At 43.8% G+C, this 22,370-nt stretch overlaps 1 protein-coding gene across 5 annotated transcripts in view; it reads right to left on the minus strand.

Moving 5' to 3' along the window:
• Nucleotides 1-5,355: 5,355 nt before the first annotated feature.
• The window catches only part of RBM6 (RNA binding motif protein 6), a 105,891-nt gene continuing 88,876 nt past the window's right edge, over nucleotides 5,356-22,370 (minus strand). For 4 of the 5 annotated variants that reach the window (XM_006024989.3, XM_025205773.1, XM_025205772.1 and 1 more), the window contains 13 exons: nucleotides 21,857-22,123; nucleotides 20,494-20,654; nucleotides 19,383-19,480; nucleotides 17,746-17,788; nucleotides 16,621-16,681; nucleotides 15,464-15,555; nucleotides 14,564-14,716; nucleotides 13,443-13,532; nucleotides 12,347-12,613; nucleotides 11,210-11,284; nucleotides 8,068-8,165; nucleotides 6,606-6,735; nucleotides 5,356-5,621 (listed from right to left, as the gene is read on the minus strand). In XM_006024989.3, the coding sequence (XP_006025051.1) occupies nucleotides 5,496-5,621; nucleotides 6,606-6,735; nucleotides 8,068-8,165; nucleotides 11,210-11,284; nucleotides 12,347-12,613; nucleotides 13,443-13,532; nucleotides 14,564-14,716; nucleotides 15,464-15,555; nucleotides 16,621-16,681; nucleotides 17,746-17,788; nucleotides 19,383-19,480; nucleotides 20,494-20,654; nucleotides 21,857-22,123 (1,661 nt within the window). In that variant the 3' untranslated portion in view covers nucleotides 5,356-5,495. The remainder of the gene's footprint in view (nucleotides 5,622-6,605; nucleotides 6,736-8,067; nucleotides 8,166-11,209; nucleotides 11,285-12,346; nucleotides 12,614-13,442; nucleotides 13,533-14,563; nucleotides 14,717-15,463; nucleotides 15,556-16,620; nucleotides 16,682-17,745; nucleotides 17,789-19,382; nucleotides 19,481-20,493; nucleotides 20,655-21,856; nucleotides 22,124-22,370) is intronic. The other variant, XM_006024990.3, reaches the window with a different exon arrangement.

The raw sequence follows: 22,370 nt of genomic DNA on the forward strand, positions 1-22,370 counted from the left end.
ATTATTTCCCAACTGGTTTTCAACATCAGTTGCATTTTATCTTGCAATTTTGAAATCTTGAGACTATTTCTGCTCTGATTTATGCAAGTGGTCATTCGCAATCCAAGCTCACTCAGTAGGAGTTCAATACTGGATATCAACATTTGGTATTGTTGTTATCCTCATGTAAATTGTACTTGCATATTACTAAAAGGCAGAACATTGCCCTTGAGTTTACCATTCAAACTTTTCCAGCTGTGGCTTAGAATCCTAGAAGAGTAGGACTGGAAGGGACCCCAAGGAGGTCATCCTGTCTAACTCCCTGCTCAAGGGAGGATCATCCCGGACAAAGCCATCCCACACAAGTGTTCATCTAACTTGCTTCTAAAGACTTTGAAGGATGGAGATCCCTCAGCCTTCCTAGGTAGTCTGTTCCAATGCTTAACCACCTTAATATTACAAGTTTTCATGGGAGTGAAGTCTTCCAAGATCTCCAGCAGAGCCACCGAAGCCACTGCAAGCTGCAAAGTATGAATTAACTCCCCAGGACACACCTGAAGAGAAGACTGATTTATATCAAAGCATGTAGAGCTGTGTTACTTTAAAAAGAGAAGAATAACACTAGCAGTAGCCAACTAGCATAGACAACACCATGTGGAAGTGTGCATACTTCCACCCATTTTCTTTTTAAAGTAAAAAAATAATTAATTTCACTAGACTCTCTCTCAGAAAGGCCTCTTGAAAGCTGTCCCGCTTACATCCCCCTCCCTGGCCTCCCAAGCTGAACACGGATACCACGTCTTCCAGTGTATTGTTCCTTTGCAACTTGCATCTGTAAGCAGGTCACTCACCCAGGTTCCTTGTCAAGGCCAGTCAGCTCTGTGCTCAGGATTTCCAGCCAGTTTATTTTACATGGGCTAACCTTGTCCTCACAGTCAACATGGCAAACAACAAAACAAGCATACAACAATCAAACCCCAAAACCTCTCTTTCTTCAAACCTTGAGGAGGTGGGGAGGGCCAGATTCTGTGCTTCTCTCGCACTACCACAACCTCCCACCTCCCTTGGACTCTGCTCCTGGGGCTTTTAAGTCCTTGTAGCTCCATCCTCATTTCCTCATTTGTGTAGAAGCAAATTCCATTGTATGACTTAAGTCCCAAAAAAATTGGCCTGGCATTTCTGGACACCCAGAGTTGTTTTAACAAAACAAAAAAAAAGCTGTCATATAACTAGCGATGAGTGAACATTTTTCAGCACTGCCCGTCTGGCCAAAAAGGTTGAGCACTACTGGTTTAAGAAGTTATTTAACTGAAGATATAACTATCTGGGCAGGCAAATTCATGCTCCACTAATGTTGGAGATTTTAAAAAACAATGCCAAATGGAGACTGATTATTTGCCTAACAAATCTCTTCCCAAGTCTCTTAATTGCCCATAATTTTATTTGGATGAGGAATACTGCAAAAAAATAGCTGAAGTGTCATTCACAAAACCAAAGCATTACATTTGATAATATGATTCATCTTCCGCTTATTTAGCTTATGCCATATTTAAGAAGCAAATGAACTCTTACCAACTGTCTGTTTAAAATGCAAGGGTAAATGAGGTAGGATATTGGCAGTTGTAACAGGTTCTTGTTTACAGACATATGTATGCAAGCACTTTGACTTGGGAGACCTGCAGACCTTTAACTGCACCACTAGTAATGCTAGTAATCAACCTTTTTAGGTTCAAGACACCCCTCAGAAAATGCCAACTTACTTTTCACTTGTGTTTGACTATGGGAAAATGATACAAAAGTAAGTAAGAGAATTAGTCATTTGTCATTTACATGTAGTGATGAGTATATTCCAAAAATCACAAACAATAACTATCAAGATGTCCAGGTCTTAGCCAAATAAACACATTGCTTCTTATCTTTTGTTTATGCAGTTTCTTTCATTAATGCTAAAATCATACAGTAGGAAAAGTACAACTGCCTGCACCATATGAAATGTTTCACTCTATTCTTTTAAGTTGGTGACATTATGAATGAAAAAATGTTTGTTACTCCTAGTCTTTTATTTCCCTCTAGATGGCTTTAAACATTTAGGCAGCCTTATTATTGAACCATTAGTGAGTGTTGTAGAATAAAGCCCTCACCCACTTTTAAAGTTATTTTTTTGCAACTGCCTATCTTGCAGCCTTAAGCCTGTAGTCACTGTCAAGTTAATGTTTTCCCAGTGGGCTATGGAATGTCTCGACTTCAAAAGCTGCAGAGTTCTCTTCTGACCCAGCTTCTTCAAATCAGATTCATTTTCAATTCACCAGACAAGTCTTCAACTTACTCTTATTAGTATAGTCCAAAACCCACAAACAATAGCTATCAGGATATCCATTTCTTAGTTCTTTAAGAGTTGTCTGAGAGTCTTGATGTTTTTTAACCCATCTTGCATTGGGTTGTGGAATACCATGCAAATTGTCAACTAAAATTCAGTTTTGCATAATATTTAAGCTCGTAGCTTTCAGTGCCTGCTGTGTGAATTTGGACAGGATGTTCATTGTGTTTAACTTCATCATTTCTTCAGTTTTAGGGTTTGTTTGGTTTTTTTTGTTTTGTTTTTTTACTAGCCTGTCTTCCAATACCTGACACTCACTAGACTAGTGGTTTTCTACCTTTTTTCATTTGTAGACCCCTAAAAAATTTCAAATGGAGGTGCAGAACCCTTTGAATTGTAAGTGTGGGTATTCACATACTTTTTATTGATCACAGTCATCTTTCACAGACCCCTTTTCAACCACAGGTTGAAAATGACTGCACTAGACAATTAACACAAGTCTTATCAGCAGGGCCTGGCTGAAATCATGGGTCCAGCTTGTGGCATGGTGACTTCTTTAATTTTGGAGTCCCACCATGTACCTCCTGGCACTGATTGGCAGAGGGACCCTGTCAGTCTCCCGGATCACTCCTGATGACCAAGGAGTGAAAACCATGGTTTAAAATATGCTGCTGTTTTTACCTCCTGCCACTTGCTGCTGACTGGAAAGGAGGCAAAAGCCATGGCATATTTAAAACCACAGTTTTTGCCTCCAGCCATCAGGAGTGAGCAGTGAGGCCGACGGGTTCCCTCCTGCCAATCAGCAGCAGAGGGGTGCACAGGAGGGGACTCTAAGATTAAAGGAGCTGCCGTGCTGCAAGCTGGGCCCACAATTTAAATCAGGTCCTTCTTATCAGCCTGTATAGGGGAATGCTTGAAAGGTTATCAGGTGTACTAAAGAAAAAAATCAGCAACACAGTTTGACAGACAGCTCATACCAGGCTTGTTTAAGGGGGTGACAGGGCAAGTAGGAGAAAAGGAAAGATCAATCCCTGCAAACTTTATGGGGATAAAAAGCTCAGCCAAACTAGTTTATTAAAGATGACAGCCTAAATTGACTTTGGAACCTGTTCAGTGGAACACAAGTTCCATTACTTGGGTCATCACTTGGATGATCCAATATTTATAAGCACTAGTTCTAGCTCTTATTAGAAAAATCTTTCCAGCTATGAGGATGATTAAGCATTGGAACAGATGAGACTGTGGAATATCCATCTTTGGGACTTCTAAGAACAGGTTAGACTAATACTCGACTGCAGTGCTTTTACTCGGTGGCGATCCTGCCTTGTACAGGAAGTTGGATGAGGTGACCTCATGAAGTCCCTTCCAGTCCTACATGTAGAATGAAATCTCTCTACCAGGGTGGAAATATGTAATGCAACTGTGGCACCTGATAAATGTTTTGTTGCATCAGAGCCCCTTTGTGCACTAACAGCTCCCTTCCGTGTCTGGGACAATACAAGAATCAAGACAACCAGCAGAATACCAGAATAGTTACCAGTTACCAATAAGGAAATAGCCACCAGCCACAGTCCAAAAGCATATTATCGTGGCCATAAATCTTAACACCTGCTCCTGGGGCCTTTATTCTTATAAGTATTTGTATGCAACTAAATGATCTGCCCATGGGGGGAAAGGGGTCTCCATACCCTTACTGTATTCTGAGTCTATTATTGAGGGCCAATAATCACTAGAATCCCATTGCTAGCTCAACTGGGGCTGTAGCCACTTCTTTCCTCCTTAGCGAAATCCCAGTTCACACCAAGGGAATTTGGGCAATGCATGCTCCAATATTACTATGAGCCAGTTTCCTTTTCAATGCCACCTCCTTACCCATGAACAAGATGACCTGGCATCACATGCCTCTTCACTAGAGACATGTAAAGCTTTGACTGGGCATTTTCTTTCACATTTGTGATATCTTTTGCCTCCCTTACTGTAATTAGACAGGTGTCAGATCTCTCAAAAACCTTCTGAATTGCAAATCTTTTAACTCCAAAGCTCTATTTGCTGACTCCTTTGCTGATAGTTAGCCCTTGTTGAGTTCACCCCTCCAGCAGTTTTATACTGTAGTTTTTATTTTGTTGCCTTTTGCTCTTGCATATTACCATTTCCACTAAGACAGAAAAAGATCTTTGGGAAAGTTAAGTTTCTTACTATCCCCTCTCAAATCCCATCACCACTACTGAAGGTGAAAATCCCAAACCTAGTGCCTCCCAGCACAATTTAGCTACGTTCATAACCACTGGCAATCAGCAGTTTAAAAAAAAAATCTGTTAAACTGTGTGAAGTACTCCCCAAAACAATAAGCCTTCCATTTTCTAACACAAAATAAAAAGTTGGACCTGGCCACACCTGAGGAAGTAGCTGACTGGAACTCACAATTTCTGTTGTGGGGGTCACAACCACTGGGTGTGAAATTGGAAGAGGTAAAATTATCGTGCAGGAACAGCAATCTTCTTGGATGTGTCAGGTGTTTATATGGCTACATGGAGGACTCAGGGAACATTAACTATTTGAACCAAGTCCTTTCAGAAAAGGAACCTCATGCTTCAGAGCTTGAGCAAATCCCTCTTGGGGGTCAGGATGAGATTCCCTTGGGATTAACTTGGTCAACTGTGGAGTTATCTTCCTCTGCAGCACCTGACGTTGGCTACTATCGTGGAAAGGACAATCGACTAGATGGATCTCACTTCCCATCTATCTTGGCAAGTCCTCCATTTCTAATGTGGAAAGGTATTCAACTTCAGGGCAGTGATTCTTCACCTGCACAGCTGGTAAAAAGTTTTTTGTACAACAATATAAAAGCATCACTAGGAATAAAGAAACCAGACTCTGCCTCTGCAATCCTGTCCCATTCAACCAAAAGGCTGTACCAATCCTTGAGACAGTCATGCTTTTGGATAGAAAAGTTTCATAAAAGTTCCAAATTGAAATCTGTTTGCGATGCATGGAATTTTGGAGAAGGAATATGGAAATAACCACTGACAAATTTTCAGTTTTATTAAAAAAAATTCTAGCAGCAAAACCTTTAACAATTAAAAAAACAAAAACAAAAAAAACCCAAAAACAAAACCCTCAAGAGAGACAACGTGACAAAGAGAGAGAGAGAGAGAGAGAGGGAGAGAGAGAGAGAATAAGAGAAATGAATTCCACGGATTCACTCAAGTTCCTTATAGCGGGCAAACATGACTCTCCGGACAGCATCCCGATAAGTTTCATTGGACTGCCTCTTGCTGGGTTTCCCTTGGGTTCCTAAACCAGTTCCCTTCTTCCAATTTTCTGCCTGAAAACAACAGAAACAACTTGTTTTTGGCAAAACAGTAACACAGAGATCAAAGTAAAGGATACTAAAATTTTGATCAATTAAGCTCAAGGTCTCCAGAGGCTGCATTAAGCACAATATTCTCCTGGTACTAACAGAAAGTGGAGGTAAAGCACTTGCTACTTTGATGGGCTTCATTATAAGGTCTCTGCAGGAATATTATGAGAGTCTGCTTTCAACATGGCCAGCTCCCCTGTCCAACAGAGATGTTGGCTGCAGAGCAGCCCTCCCAGTGCTAATCTGAGCTGGCTTTTTTCCAAAACTCCATCCTGAACTGCAGGCACCTCACAGCAACAACCAAGCAAGCACCTGGGGACATTTCCTGACAATATTTGAACTGGAATGGGAATTGTGTGTTTGCTACCTGTAAAAACTGACTGTTGAAGCTTACCTGCTTATGAAACACTAATGTTACGAACTCAAATATTTGCCTTTCATTAGACATTTGACTGCAACATTCAAAATTTGCAATCTGAGCTGTCTCTGAGTTGTGCGTGTCCTTCAATCAGGACTCAGAAACAATTACATATAACTGGTGTCACTAAACAATACAGTGCATATTTCAGATGTTTGCAAGTATCCAGTCATATGCTATTCAAGCCATACACTATTCTCTTGAGAGGAAACATTCAACCAAATCTCCAAGTTACTTCAAAACACAGATAATCTAAGACTACTCGAAAACCTAGGGTAAAATGCAACAAATCAATTGTTCCTTATGATGTAATCTTCTGAACTTAAAACATCTTGTCAAGAAGTACAGACACTTGTACTAATGGCTGTTTCCCTCCACCAGAAGTTTGTCAGATTCTGCTTTAACCTGATTTAATCTTTCCCTGCAGATGGAGGAGGGCATACCATAGTCCACTCAGACTGGCATGGGAACTGCCACCAAATAAAAGATTGTAGTAATTTGTTTTTTGAAGGGAAAGAAAGATGCTTCACCTCTAGTGGCGACATCATGCCCTGCTGGTTATGTCCCAAGCCTGACCCTTCTTTCCAACCCAGAGGTTGCAACATACGCCCTCCTTGGTTGTTATTCTCAATTCTTGTTTTATTCATAGGGTTATAGTCACTGCAAAAGAAACAACTATAAATAACCAAACAAACAGCTTTGTTTTGTTTTGAAAACATAGCAGGTGTTTTTAAGATAAGTTGGCTGCACTGCAAGCAAATCTAAGGGCTCAGAAAAGCACATCTTGCATGCAACAAACATGAAGTTTGAGGCCTGAGCTAGACTTACTATAGTACATTTTGCACGCATGATTAAGGCACATCTTTCCAAACCTAGCTCCTGGATGTACAGAGAGGTGAAGGGAAAAATGGATATGTGCCTCCTCTCTCCTTTATGATACATAAAGAATCCCTGAAAGGCATTACAAAGGCTTTAAAAAAATAAACTTTAGAAATACCAGGAATTTGGCCCTTCCCACTTTGCAAGATCTTTACTTCTGATTTCAGAATTTATTTTGAAGAGATAAAGGTGTCCAAACTTTAGCAGAACTTTTCTTCCGAAGGTTCATTAGGTGTTTAAGTTGCTTGTTAGCAAAAACAAAATTTCAAACTCTGAAAAAAATCACTTCTATCCTCTCAATCAGGTTTTACCTCATGGCTATGTCTGAGTGCCATATACATACCAAATTCTGAAATCGTCCCCAGTATTTTCCAGAAAAAACACAGAGGTACTTGAATTTCTAATCCAAAGAAAACCCAGCTGTGATGACATCTCCTTCCCAGGATTCATATATCAAAAACAAACATGTGGCATTGCCCTTTACAGGTCACTTTTAACTGAGCCTGCCCATTTCATGCCTACTGACCCTGAGTACCACAGGGCCTCTCCCAGCACAGTCAAGTAATCTGCAGAGCACTTGAGCGTGTGACTCAATGGAGCAGCAGAGCAGAGATGTACAATCTCTTCTCATTTCCTGTGGTTCCATACCACAGAGAAGGGATGGGTGTGCCACAGGAGAGAGCTAGCTGGAAAACAGAGATGGAGTGCCCCGCAAGAATCCTCACATACTTAAGGTATCTGGCTCTCACTACTGTAGACATGAATTTATAGCTGGGCTCCTCCTTTCTCTTTAAATTATCTGCTTCTAATTCCAAATCCCTAACCCCAACCCTACACAGTACTTTGGAAAAATCACTAAAGGGCCCTTCTGGGACCTGTTACACATCTGGAGTTGAGGCATGAAGAGAACAGTTGAAAGGTGATGAGAGAGTTAACAAGCCACTAGGATTCTACGGTGCTGTACACGTTAAGGCTGTGAGACCCTTAACTTCATGGTTCCTCCTAGCTGGCCATTGGCTGGCCTCATTTTCCTCCAGTTAATGCAATATGTTATGCACAACAGCAGCTTTGAGAAGTCCAAAACGACTTGAGAAGGGGAAACACATTTCTTACCTCTCAGAATTCTGATCATATTTCGGTCTTTTTCTCTCAGGAGAGTCTAGCCGCTGGAATCTCTCTCTTCGATCATTTCCCTTTTCCTTACACTTCCCCTTAATGTTGGAAAGAAGACAATTAGCAAAGAAACTACAAATGAGTCATCATCCTGCATGAGAGGCCCGCCCCCCCGCTGCTCAAACCACCCAATTCCACCTAAGCAGGTCTATTTGGAAATCCCTCTATCCAATCAGTCTGTTGTAACACTCTGATAACTTAAGTTGGTCTAATAAAAGATATCAGATTCACTCAAAAGACCAACATGGCTACAACCTACACCCCTGTCACAACACTCCACAATTCTGCAGGACCCTGGAGGTTCTTAGAGCATTTTATCAACATTCACGGATTCAGCATTGCTGGAGATCTACCACAGAAAAGAATTACATGCCCCTTCCCCATTACTGTAATACCTCACCATCTCCAACAGTTATAAAATGCTAGTAAAGCTCCACTGCATCTTCCCTTCTCAGATTGATTAATGAGTAAGGGCTTTATGTTGGTACAAGTCAGAGGTCTGAAGGACTTATTTCTTTCTCAGTAAGTTGAAAGTATCTCAATTTCATTTCATTCTGAGGATTCCAATGCTTTCTGGGATGTTCTCCTACATAGAGAGCTGGGATGAGAAGACTTGGCCAAAACAGGTTCAGTTATGGGCCATGGCTGCACACAGGACTTTGGTAAATCAGTCAAAGTACAACCATGTGGCCATCTAGGTCACTCCAGAAAGGAAACTAAGTCACCTTGCCTTGAACTCCACTGACTGGTTAGAAATCCCAATAGCTGGGATGCAGGCAGGGCTAGCAGAGAAAGGTTGAACAGCACTTCAAAACCACCACCTAGGAGTGTTGAAAGTATCTGCAGGCCTCTTTAGTGGCAGTGATTTCCACAAATAGTCTAGTGCTGTGGGAATGCTCTCACATACACACCCATCTCCCCCACCACAGAAGGAAGATAGATGCCCCAGGTAGTTAGGGCCAGTCCTAGGGAAGATTTTGAAGAAACCTTGATTGAGCTGGTTAAAAGGGGAAGCTAGAACACACCCACTGGGCAACAGCAGCTCACAGCCTAATCTCACCACTCAGGGCACTGTGTGTGTCTAACAAAAGCAGCCCAAGATTGGACCAACTTCCTGGGATTTTTCAGGGAGCAGATGGAGCTGTCCCTCAGTGCAGAGGGAAACAACCAGCATCCCATGTACAGAAAGACAAAGGGCTGTATTTTCCTCACATACCACATCCCACAAAATAGGACATGCACCTTCTTTTGGGAAAGCAGAATGAAGAAAAGGACTTGTCCGGTCTTCCATACCACAGCCTAGGTTCACCACGGCTGAATGCTCACCATAGCACAGGCTCACCATGGCTGAATGCCAATTTGAATTGGCAGCAGCTGTGAGAGGGTTAAACCTGTAGCTTTTAGCTGAGTAGCAGATACTACCCCTCCTGCTTGATGGGGAAGGTAACACAGCCTCTGGCAGCCATTATAGCACCTCCATGTGGACACTGAAATCAGCTTCAACACTTAACACACAAACACACCCATACTAATACCCACCAATTTTGGATGGGTAATTTTTGGGGGAAGGTGCATCTGATATAAAAACAAATATGGTACAACAATCAGGCCCCTCATTAGCCCTTCTCCAAGGTCAAAGCCCAGCCTTAGCTCCTGTTGCCTCGGGCCTCTCACACTAACTCATGCATGGCAATTACAGCTGGCAGCAGAGATGCTCACCCACCAGCAGAGATCTTGGTATCTGCTGATGGCCATTTTCTACTCATAATGAAAAATACCATGCTTCAGAAACTGAAAAGCCAGGAAGTTCCCATAAATCATATTTTCAGCTGGCATGAAGAACTGCAGCCAGATTTTCAGGCTTCTCCAGTGAATACCAACTCTGTTGGCTCCAGAACCCTGAAATACTGCAGTACCTTCTGGCAGGGATATCTAACTCAACACAGTGGGGCATGATGGCAGCTGGCTAGCTACTTAGGAGCTACACCAATTTTACATGTCCTTTTTAATACAGCCACAACCTTGACTCACACATTGGAAGCTTTGTTGGGCAAGGACAGTAAATACCAGGGCCATGTCCAGAGCTGTTCAAGGGGAAGAGCAGACAAATTTGACTTGTCAAAATTACCTTTCCCCAAGTTCCCCCAAGGTTTTTTTGTTTGTTGTTGTTTTTTACTTCTGACTGAACCAAACACCACAGTTTAAAACTCCATGGGTTACATTTGATTCACAAGCTACATTCAACATATAAATACATGCGATAGGGCCTAGCTTTGGGTTAGTGGTTCATTTACACAGTAGGCTCCACTCTTGATTCTACAGCAGGGGTGGGTAAGATCTGGTCTGCAGCAGGTCCTTCAGCTCCACCTAACCCAGGTATGGGGGCAGCCCAAGCCATGGTGCATATGGCCAGTCCCACTGTCCCTGGGCGTGCAGCAGGGCTGGGGTGGTGCAGTGGCTGGACTCCACTTCCCAGTGGCCACTGCCAAAGTTGCTGCCACCACTGGACCTGGCTCTGCTGCCCAGGCACCCTGGACTGTCCACCCTGCACCCACCACCAGGGGCACCAGACAGAGCAGGCAGCTGGGGTCTTTAAGGAAAGTGGCCTGGGATGGGATGGGGCTGTGGGGAGTGGTGGCTGGGGCCGGGATCACAGGACAGTGACAGTGCAGGGCTGGGCTAGGAGTGGATCACGGCTCTGGCCTGGGCCCTGGCCCATACTGTCACTGTCCTGTGATCCTGTCCCTATCCACCCATCCTGCTCCTGGACGCTGCTTCCCGTCTGCCTGCAGCCCCATCCCATAAGCTCTGCTGAGCATGCTCTGCCAGCAGGGGTCCCAATCCAGTCTCCATGGAGACCTTACTTACCTGCTCCAGATCAATCTAGTAATCTACCACTTAGGGAGTTTTGGTAAGATTGGCAGGCTGGGGGGCAAGGGGGAGGTGCTGACTTAACCCGCAACAGCTCACCAAAACTCCCTAAGTGACCCTCCAGCCCAAATAATTGCCCACCCCTGCTCTATAGGAACACAGGTGGACAGTACCAAGTCAAAGCATGCCCTCTCTTATATAAAAGTCCTACCTCTCGCTCTCTCTTCTCCAAATATGCCAACTCCTGCTCAGATCTTTTGATCTTCATGTGGATCTCCAGATTTTGCTGGAAGAAGAAAAGCAGAAGTCACCAAGAGAGAAGGTGGCAAAAAGCCATTGTTCTTTCAGTCTGGATGGGTCTGACTATTGACTGGATGAACTAAAGAACTTGACCTTTGGCTTCTTGTCCTATCTGCTTGTGTGAGATGTCACAATCCACCAAGCTGTCCAAGATTCTGCTTTTACACCTGTTTGAACATTCCTAGATTGACACTGGCCTCCGATTAGTAAGAAATTTCTGCTCTCTCTTCCCACACATTTTAGGACTTCTTTTTATTCTTTCCTGTTTTCAACAGCATGAGAATCAGGTGCTTTTTGGAAGTGAGCTGTCTGATACTACCTAGAATGAGACACTTGCTGTGCATACTTGTCCCTCCATATAGCTCTGCAGCCCAAACCTGTCTGCCTCCCCCTCCAACCACTGTTCCTGTATGGGGTCCTCCTAGCTTAGAACTATTGCTACATTTCACAGAACAGCACCTGTAAGTTTTGGGTGGTTAGTGTTGCTTTGTACATAGTAATCTCAGTATTGTAACACCAGGAATGCACATCAGCCAACATCTCTTAATCCACAGCATCAGAGAACCAGCTGGGAGCACAGATCCAGATGGATACAATTATTGCTGCTTAGCCCTAACTTTCTGTTGCTACCCTACAAATACCAAGTGCCAAAACTGAACCAGCACAGGCAGAGTACAGATGACTTCAGTTCACCTGCATGCTATGTTCCAACACTTTTGCTCAGCACTGCTCTGTTCCAGTGCTCTGTTTTGCACTACACAGAAACCCATGGCTGGAATACTGTCAGATTTTAGTCCCCATATGGTCCCTTATATGAAGTTATGCATGCCTGCTGGGTTTAGCAACCTATACCACAACTCAGCTAAGTTAAAAAGCTGCAATACATGCCCTGCAGTAGACAACTTTAAACAGAAAGCTTTGCAAGACACCTCTTCTAAAACTGAACCAGCATCAAATCCACTCTTCCCATCCAATTTTTTTCTCTTCCCCAATAATCACAAGGCTGTTGACTGCATGAGCAGCCCCCAGCCATGCAGTCCCCCTGTACCTTGTGCAGGTTAGAGAGTTGCTGATGCTTGATCAGCACTTCTTTATTAGGGAACTGCCTCCTGCACAGCAAACAAGCCAACTTATTCCAGTCAGTCAGCTTCTCCTCATTGCCCTCAGCCTTCCGGGGATGCTCTTCCCGTGGCACTGGAGGATGGTGAGGCTGCGGTTGCTGCACCTGTGGCTGCTCCTCTTCTTCCTCCTCCTCATTGTCACTGTCTCCTCCATACTCTCCTAGAAGGCCTATCAGAGGGTTCACCACCTTGGGCTACAGTGAGAACAGAAGAAAAGGTTGCCAGTTGGCAATATCAAAGCTGACTTCACCATGTGGGAGTAGGTGCCATATGGAATTTCTCCCCCACCCCACATTCTCACTGTTTAAGTCTAACGGGAAAGCTAGCAGGTGACATTTTAGCAGCATAGGAACTATAGGAAAAGGGGATGGCAGTCAAGCTAGTCGTTTGCAAACAGCCCTTAAGAAAAGAGGCAGGTACAAAAGTGTGTGGTTTTCACTGCAGTGTGATGAGAAGGCTCTTTTGGACTCTGTTTACAGCAGCAGCAGTGTCATGCTCTTTGGTATATAGAGTGACAGGAAGTCTAGACCTTAAAGATGGGGAAGGCTGGGTTAAATTTTTAGCATGAGGCTTACTCAAATGAGGATTTTATTCTTAGATATTCACTGAAGAATTCTACTATTCTAGAATCTTTTAAGCAAGTTTGGAATAAAAATCCCTGAACAGACCACTTTTACAGTCTCTCAAGGCTAGTGAATATTTGAGGGTGGAGTTATCACACAGCTAAGGTGTAAATCTGTGTCAAGTTAAGGAAGTGCTGAGACAGGATCATCCAATGCCTTTCACTTGCAAATCTATATGAAGCCAAAGGGTTCAGGTATGTGAACAGAGGGATCCCTAACTGCACTCGTCTCTCTAGTGACTAAGTCAGCTCTTGCCCGCTGCAGCAAGGCTTGTCTCAGCAAAGCTCCACATCAGATTAAGTTCAGGACTCTAGGAAGAGAATCTAGCTGAACACTTCTCCATTACTTATCCAGTGATAACGTGAAGGCCCTTTGCTCCTTACAAAGTCTAATGTCTTACCGGGGTTGAACTCTCTTCCTTTTTCACCATGGGTGGTAATGGTTTTTTAAAGACATCTTCTCCAGGGAACTTCTCATCTCCAGACTCATTCTGAAACATCCAAGATGGGGAATTAAACCTACAGCAATATGGGAATCAAAAGCTGTCTCCACAGAGTGGCTCAGAATGCACTGAAACAAAATTAGACAATCAAGCAAAACTAAGGAGCCAGAAGAGAAACAGCATGGTCTGTGGTGGTGGCAGCAGTAACAGTTCCCCACAAAACCTGTATAACACAGTTTGTTGAGCTGCTTCTGCTGGATATTCCCTTTGCAGTGACCTCTCAGGAGGCTGCATGTTCCAACAGTGCTACAAGGCAGGCTGAGAATAGGAGGCAAAACAATAGGAAGGTTAGAATCCAGGCACCTCTGGTCCCACAGAAGATTGTATGACCTCCCATGCCAAAACTGAGCAAGTTAAGATTTCTTAGTAATCTACTATGCTAATCAGTAACAGAGCTAAGGAACCTGCTTTCAAGAACAGTTACCTCTACCAGGTCCCAGCTTCCTTTTACAGGATGTACTATGAAAAATGAGAAAGGACAACAGCAGTTTCTGGTAATACTCGCATCAAAACATTTCCATTCTATCCTATGACCCACTGTTAGCATTTTTTTAGCTAAGTCATAGAGGTTCAAAACTTGTTGTGCAAAGTACTGTAAGAAACATTACCCTGCCCAAATCTGCTCATACGAAGTGGATCACAGTTGCTACCTCAGGCCTAGTCTATATTGCAAAGTTTTGCTGGCAGAAAGTCGAAGTGCACTCACTCCGTTGCAGTAGCAAAACCCTCCTTGTCAGCAGTCAACCTACCCTGCTATGCACAATAAGACTTCTGCTACAATCCTGCAGCTGGCAGGTGTGAACAAACACTCTTATTACAACAGGGTAGAATCTCAACATCTTCCTTCTCTGCCTCTTAGCCATAAAAAGGATAACACTTGAAACCTAATTGTGGCTCCCAGGATGAGTTAGGTTTAGCCAGGTTGAGCTTCACTCTATGACTTTTGCTCTCATGATATCCCTCCTGTCCTTTTCTATATGTTCTAAAGCTACTCTCCCCATTGAGAGAGAAAGATTTACCTTAACTGAAGTACTTTTTCCTTTCTCCTTTCTGTCCCTGCTATCCCGACTGGATGGCTCTTTCCTTTCAGTTGTCCTTTCTTGGCTTCCATGCCGCCTTCCCCTGATGTTTGGAGGTGATGTGGGCTCTTCTCGGTTCACTATGACTTGTTTCTGAAAGCAGAATTTGAAACAAAGCTAGTGAAGAACCCTGCTAGCCAATGCAGTCAAGTGACAGCATTCAACTACTAGGATAATCAGATGAAAGAGAAAGACTGCAAGAGCAAATGACATTGTGGCAGAAAGCACAAGGATGAGTAGTGGGAGTGATACTATAGACTTGAATGGGCAAACACAGCAGAGCTAAGAAACCCATTGGACACAAATAGCTAACTCTGGACTTGAAGGGGGTGTGACCACAGTGCTGTAGAAGTGCTCTAGGCAGCTCTTTTCCAGCAGAGTTGTAGCTAATATTATATATTCCTCCTTATTACAGTAACTTTCCATCTACTGTCATAAGGTGCAATAAGCCAAGAAACCATGTAAAGCTTTACTTTCATTGTTCAGCATGCTGCATTGGCACTTTTATGTTCCTGGTCTCTAGTACCTCCCAGAAAGGATATGCCAGTAAACAAAAGAGAGCCAGTTCTCTAAGGTGGTACTTCAGGAAGAAGAGAATGCAACCAGCTAGTTTCAAATCTCTCCTCCCACTAAGTCAGTCGTTTTGAATTCTCCTAGGAAGTTAGAATTGTTTAATATGAAGAGGATGAGACCTAGAAATAGGTATCGTTCCCCAACTCCTCTTCACACTGTATTATGATGACACCCAAATGTGAAAAAAAATCTCCAGGGGGGCATGTTCACAAGTCCTGCTCTAGAACCAGGAAGGTGTAAATTTCCCCCGTCATCTCTCATACTCACCTGAGTCTTGGGATCATAATATAATCCAGCTATTGGGTCATAGTAGTTCCCAGTTTCAGGATCATAAATAAAAGTGGACATATCTGATGGAGCTAAATGGAGAGAAGAGCCAAAATCAGATTCTCCAAAAGGGAATGCAAAGAACACTTCTGAAAAAACACTGGTGTGAGCAAATATTGTTCTGATGGGAGGTTTGAGAAATGGGAGATGAAAGCAGGTTGAGCCTGGGCAGTGACATTGTATTTCACCATGATGTTTTGCAAATAACTTCCATTCCTCTACAGATGAAGAAAATAGACAAGTTTTCACAACGCATCCAGCTGCAGGACTACAGAGAGACTCTCCTTCTGGAAACCATCTGATACCTCTAAGTGATAGTTTACGTGATGTGGGCACATGCCCTCACTAGCAAGTGGACTGAGGTAACCAACTTATTACATTGAAATTAACTAAGCCAACTTGAAATCTGATATTTTTTCATTGAAGAAATAAGAGTAGCTTTCAGGTCTGTCCCTACATATCTTTGACAGGATTTTTTTGCTTTTACATTAAAGCTTCCCTTTTTCAAATGTGTTTCTGTGCCATGTGGTTATGCGAAGGCCCTGATAAACAACAGGGAAAGGCAAGAGACTCTGCAGGGGCCATCATAAAACTGACTAGGCCCACAGGGCCGTTCAGACCATAAAGACAACCAATCAAGCGTATGGTATAGGATATTTGTCTCTAGTCACTGTATGTGTGAACTGAAATCTACTTGAAAGAAGTCAGTGAAACAATGTCAAACAGAAGTGCAATTTTTACATACCATTGGGCATACCAAGTATGATTTTTGTAACTGAAAAAGTTTAATGAAAAAAACCCTCCACTATGATGGACATTATGCTACTTAGTTTTGCTACTTTCCATGTTACAGTGAGCTTCTCTTGATATCCAGGTTATTTACATGACAACAGGAGAGAGAAAAAACACAACAAAATAGGAAAATGTGACTGTAATGCAATTATACTGGCAAAGAAATCAGGAGTGAATGCAGCACTTGTACCTACTAATAGTTTTTTTAAACATTTGTAAGTTGAGTGTTTTCATGTGGATGGGGCTCTTAAGTGCCTGTGAAAAACAAGAGAACTCTGTAAAAGAAAGGTGGAGCTTAGGCTTACACTGTGCTCTGCTGCGTCTCTGCGAGTCGGCGCCCCTTCTGTCCCTCATACCTCTTTTACCCTAGAATAAGAGAACTATTTAAAGACAGATCAAGAAAGGAGACAAATCTGACATCACAGGGTTCTTCCTCTCTCCCTCTGTACACTCAAAGGGTAAGACTCATTCAGCCACTTTAAAATGGAACATGAGCAAGAATAGCTTTTCCTCTAATAAAAGGACAATTATATTTTCCTAAGACAATGATTCTCAAACTAGGTTGCCTGGCATGGCACCCTGGGGTACCTTGAGATGCTTTCAAGGGTGCCATGGGGTACCACACAACATTAGCACCGTTGGGAGCAAAAATATGCTTCATAAGATAAACCCAGAGATTTCAAATAGGAATTCACAGTGTTAAAATATTCTGACTATAATGTTCAGTTGTGCCCAGTTATGGTAGTTCAGAATAGCATGTTATAGTTTGTATAACATGTCACATTGTCTAAGGCCCCTGACATATTACCTGGCCAATGGTTCAATCAAGTAATAGTGTGGTTAAATGAGCAATAAGCTACAAAGTTATTACACAAAATGTGTAATAACTTTGTAGCTAGTCCCTATCATGCCTTTAATTAAACATGTGGCCGGTCCTTTCAGTCTCTGGAGCACAACAGAGCCTTTCAAGACTCCCGTCAGCTCCAAAAGCTGGGAGTGCTCCATGAGCTCCCACAGAGTTCCAATCAGCTGACTGGAGCTCCTAGCTGCAGGAAAGCATGGCTTGCTGCTTGTCGGTGCAGGGGGAGCCCAGGATTGGGCTCTCCGTCAACCAGCAATACGGTGCAATGGGAGTGTGGCATGGCAGGACATCCAACTGTTGGGATCCCACGCCAAATCCCGTCACGCCTTTCATTAACATCCATCAGGGGCCAAGATGTAATGGGCAGAACTGTAGTCAATTACAAGTTCTGCCCTTGGCTGAATGTTCTGCCTTAAACACACACAGTTGTTTGGCTGCTCAAAATAGGAGTCTAAGAAAAGTCCACTCACTCTGCTCAGTACCAATCACCTTAACCCATCGACATTTGTGCTGTCACAACAGAACTAGCTTCTGTTAACATACAGGGGAGTCATTCTCACAGACCTACCGGGCCATAGTAGGGATGGTCAGGGTGTTCCCCATAGTCATTCCTATTAAGGAAAAAAACATGTTCACATTAATGTCAGTTTAGCTTCACTTTAATCTCAGCATCTTCAACATGACCAGCTGGGCTACAAAGATGAGAAGAGAGTCTTCTTTACCCCTGGGCCAACTATTCCTGTAGCAACTGTCTTGTAAGAATCCATGCAAGGCTCTGCAGAGCTGTACCCCTCCAGAGGGCCTGGAGGTCAGGCCATTTCCAGAGGAGTTCTGCCTCTTTGCTGAATCAACAAAAAATGTATTGGGTTTGGTACTCACCTTCCCAGGCTCTATGAAAAGGACAAAGCCATATTTATTAGCCTCTTCCAATAAGAGCTGATGGCTGGACATCAGCAATAAAGGGTTCTTTATACACCCCAGGGAATTATGCATAGAAAAATTCAAAATTATGCAAAATTACTTTTATTTTTTTACAAATTAAATACAACACTATTTGACCCTTCTTTAGAAATACAACACTATTTGACCTTTCTTTAGAAATACTTTGTATGGTTGGGGGGTGGGTGTGGGGTTTGAATTTGTGGGAGAGGTGTGAAGCGGTGTGGATACTGGAGTGTATGGAATTTGTGGGGGGTGCGTGGATGGGTGTGTGTCCCCCTTCTGTTACACGTACTCCCACCATGGTACACAGCCCCCACCACCGGTGGCTCAGCAGCAGCAGGCGCTGGGCTCTTGGGGCACTCATGGCTGCAGCAGGCAGAGCCTGTGGCCGCACACAGCACACAACTCTGGCCGAGTCCCAGGGGCTGTATGTGGTGGCACAGAGCCAGCCAGCTGGCATGCACCTTCAAACCAGACCGGGCTGACTATGCCAGCATGTGAGGTTTGCAGCACTGCAGGCGGGGGCTGCACACCATTGGGCCAGGCTGGGCCGCGCCAGCTCCATGCCTCCATGTGGGGCTTTCAGCACTCCAGGGCATGGAATCGCGTATCATCAGGCTGGGCACACGATTCTGTGCCTCCACATGGGGCTTCTTGCTGGAGTGCTGGAAGCCCCACATGGAGGTATGGAGCTAGCTGGCATGACCAGATGGTGTGCGGCTCACACCTTCCGCACACACCCTCACACCCACTCACAAACCCCATTCCCAGCCCACCCCTGCCTCCTGCAGGCAGAAACTCCTCTCCCCACTTACCAGCTGTCCAGTCACATACCACTGCCCTCAGTGCCTCCACATGGGGCTCCCAGCTGGAGTGCCAGGAGCCCAATGGAGGTGGAGGCACAGAGCCTGCTGGGTTAAATTATACGAAATTATGCAACTATGTGTGACAGTACCTTTTATACGCAACCTGTGCAGGCACATAATTGCATAGTTCTCTGGGGTGTATTTTCACCAGAGGGTTAATCCCGTAACAGCCAAACTACATTTGTTTTTCCTGCTACTCAAGTTTTCTCTACTTTCTCATACCTTGGTGCCTAAATTTCACCCCTGAAATGTAGGTACCTATATTACCCAAATCCAGCACTTACAGGCTGATATGCATGCATAACTATGTATCCAAGTTTGATAACAGCGACCTAACGGGACAGACCACGATATGACAGCAGATTGTATATCAGATTGTGATGTCTCTTTTTCATACCTTCTCTTCCCTGTGGCTAAGTTGACATCCACAGTGCGCCCATCTATGCAGATTGGGGGATCCAGGTTCTGCAGAATCCTCACCAATCGTAGGGCCTCCTGTGGACAGAAGGAGACATTTCCAAAAACCAATCCTGACTGAAGGAACTCAAAGACAGAGGTGACTAGTGCAGTGTTTGTCAAGGGAGTTGAATCCTGCACAGTGGAGGGAAAACATACTCTCCTCCTGTAAACATCCTGGTCTAGGATTTGTAGGTTTAACTAAGATCTGGTCAATATCCATTGCTCCAATTATGGCAATCAGCAAACACATATCAGTTAGGGTACCCAGACTACTAGTAGAGAGAGCTTTTCTGGGCCAAATTCTGGGCCAAATTACCCGGACCCCAAAGCAGGAGATCCAAAAGAAGACTTACTGCTAGAAGCCAGAGAGTAGAGGACATCCTAGGCCAATGAGTACCCCATTAGTTTTACATGTTTTTGAAAGACCCATGGGATATGAGAAAAAGAAAATACACATTTAGGCTCTTTGTCCATTCTCTGGCCCCTTCATCAGCTAACCGGCATGACACCTGAATCTTGTATCTTCAAAGTTGCCTCTAATGATTTTGGTGACTCTGTACCAAAGTAGAGGGAAGGTATAATATTGGAAGCAGACCTGTCCAAAGACAAGATGGACTCCTCCAGGGAGAATATACATTGCTCTCTCAACATCTGCATCTTTTATGCACTACTTGTGCAAGCAATTCATTTGGCTTAATGGCAGCTATGACACAGTAAATATTGAATTGCTTATATGGGAGAGGGAAAGGACAGGTGAAGAGCACTCAGCCACTTCCTATATCTAAGAGCTCATCTGGATAAACTGAGGTTCACAGATGTTAGGGGCTGTAAGGGATCTAACAGAATCATCAGGTCCAGCCTCCCTGAGCTTGAGCAGGTGATACTAAGGTGGTCTAAAACGACTGCTGCCAGCCAAATAAAACTTTCCAAAAGTTACTCTGACATGAACACAGAAGTTTATTGCATTTTTGTTTACTCTTAATATTGGCAAGCTTGTTTCCACCTATTATAGAGGCCAAAGCAGAGAGTGCATAAATACTGCCACTTACAGCATGTGAGTCCAGTTCAATGAAGCCATAAGTGTGCCCCATTCGGCCAGCCTTGTTCTTCATGATGCGCACGCTAGAGATGGAGAGTCGAACATATGGTGCCAGAAGCCCCACAATCACTTCAGGTGGGGTGAAACGAGGGATACGCTTTAGCATAATTGCTGATGAAGGTGAGGAAGAGAGAAAAATTATCTTATGAAGCCAAACTCTCATTACTATGGCAGAGGCAAAGTGAAAATCAATTTGTCTGAATGCAATGGGAGTAGTTAAGAGTGCCTTTTTCCTCCTCTTGGTCTAGATTTAAATCAATGAAGACCTAATCTGTCCCAGTTGTCATCCCCCCTGTTATTTCCAAGTCCCTTAGTAACTTGGCCCTGCCCTCCTGTGTGCTTGTTAATCTCTCAGTTTTGGCACTGTGCATAAGTATGATCAATGCTGTACTTTTTCAGGGGATTCTCTGGTACAAGGCAGATACGAAACAGCCATGCAAGGTGGTCCAAAGGGTTGGTTAGAATCTACTGAAACATTAATCAGGCCAATGTGGGAAGTGCCACTGTATAAGCACAGACATGTTGCACCACTGAGACAGATGCAGCTTCATGAAGTCCTCAGCTGCACAGTGTGGTGCAGTATGGCCTGCACTGCTTCTGTGGCAGTCCTGCATCATCAGGTGGTGCTCCCACAAGAGCAAGGAGCAGCAGTAGCTGGATTGTGTGGATGGGGTAAGGAGAGAGTGATAGGCCCAACATTCATTCTGCATTGGGGAGAAGGGAATGGAGAGTGAGGTCAGATAGCTAGTGTAACCATCTTCACAGACTGGGAGGTAACACCTCCCTCCCCTTGCCAGGAAAGAAATGAAGAACTTTCAACACCTATTCCTTGGCAACCACTCACCCTGCATCCAACAGACAGGGGAACCCTGAGTAGCTGGGAATTTTCCTGCCCTCAGATCAGGGTCTCATAGCTGCCTCCACATTAAGGACCTCCCTCAAGAGGCAGCCATACAGAAAGGCACGCCCAGTGACTGAGATACTAATTGGAAAGGATGGTAACAGCTTGCCCTGAATTAATTTTTATAGAGGGTAGCCTAGGCAGGCACCAACCCCTCTCACTTTGGGGTGTCCTCCCCAAATTCTCCAGCACCTGTACAAGCTGGACAGAGACCTCACTCCCAGTTTACTTTGCTTGAATTCAATAAATTTTGTACTTTGTTATACATTGTAAAAAACCATTCTTTAAAGAGGCCTTCTATTGGAAAGCAATCATAGTCCGTCTCTTAATGGCACAACACACAACCAACTGTGGGGAAAGGAGGGGAGTCTCACTGTTTTCCCATTGTCTGAATATCTATGGCTCAACTTACTTTTGCTCCCACCACCCTCCTGTTGTGTAGTTTCCTCAGCTTCTCTCCTTGAAACAGGCTCCTGGCCTTCTTTCCGAGGAAAGTGCCTGTCCACATCCCTCTTCTTCTCTTGTGAAGGTGGCCGTTCCTTGCTTTCTTCTCTCTTCCTAGGCTCAGATTCCTGAGGCTGGCACTGCTGTGGAGAAATTGCCTCCACAGCACCTAGTTTCTCAGGCTTAGGCTGCCCTGGTAACTCTTGCTCAGGTTTTTCAAGTGGTGCTTCTGTTACTAGAGAAGACAAGTAGATGAATTTTATCTTTATTGTTTCTGTCACCTGTAGCAGCTGGCTGTAAAGGAAACTGCACAACTTTTTCTGACCTTTAAGTGTTCATATATTTTAACAGGCTTGGCAGTGAGAAGCACAAATATTTCTGTGATTTAGAGAAGCAACACTTTTTATGTCATCTCACCACAACTCTGTTCCTACTAAGAAATTCTTATTTTGACCTCTTTTTTTTTTTTTTACTGCAGAAAG

This window comes from Alligator sinensis, unplaced genomic scaffold, assembly GCF_000455745.1.
Source record: "Alligator sinensis unplaced genomic scaffold, ASM45574v1 scaffold467_2, whole genome shotgun sequence".
NCBI lineage: Eukaryota > Metazoa > Chordata > Crocodylia > Alligatoridae > Alligator > Alligator sinensis.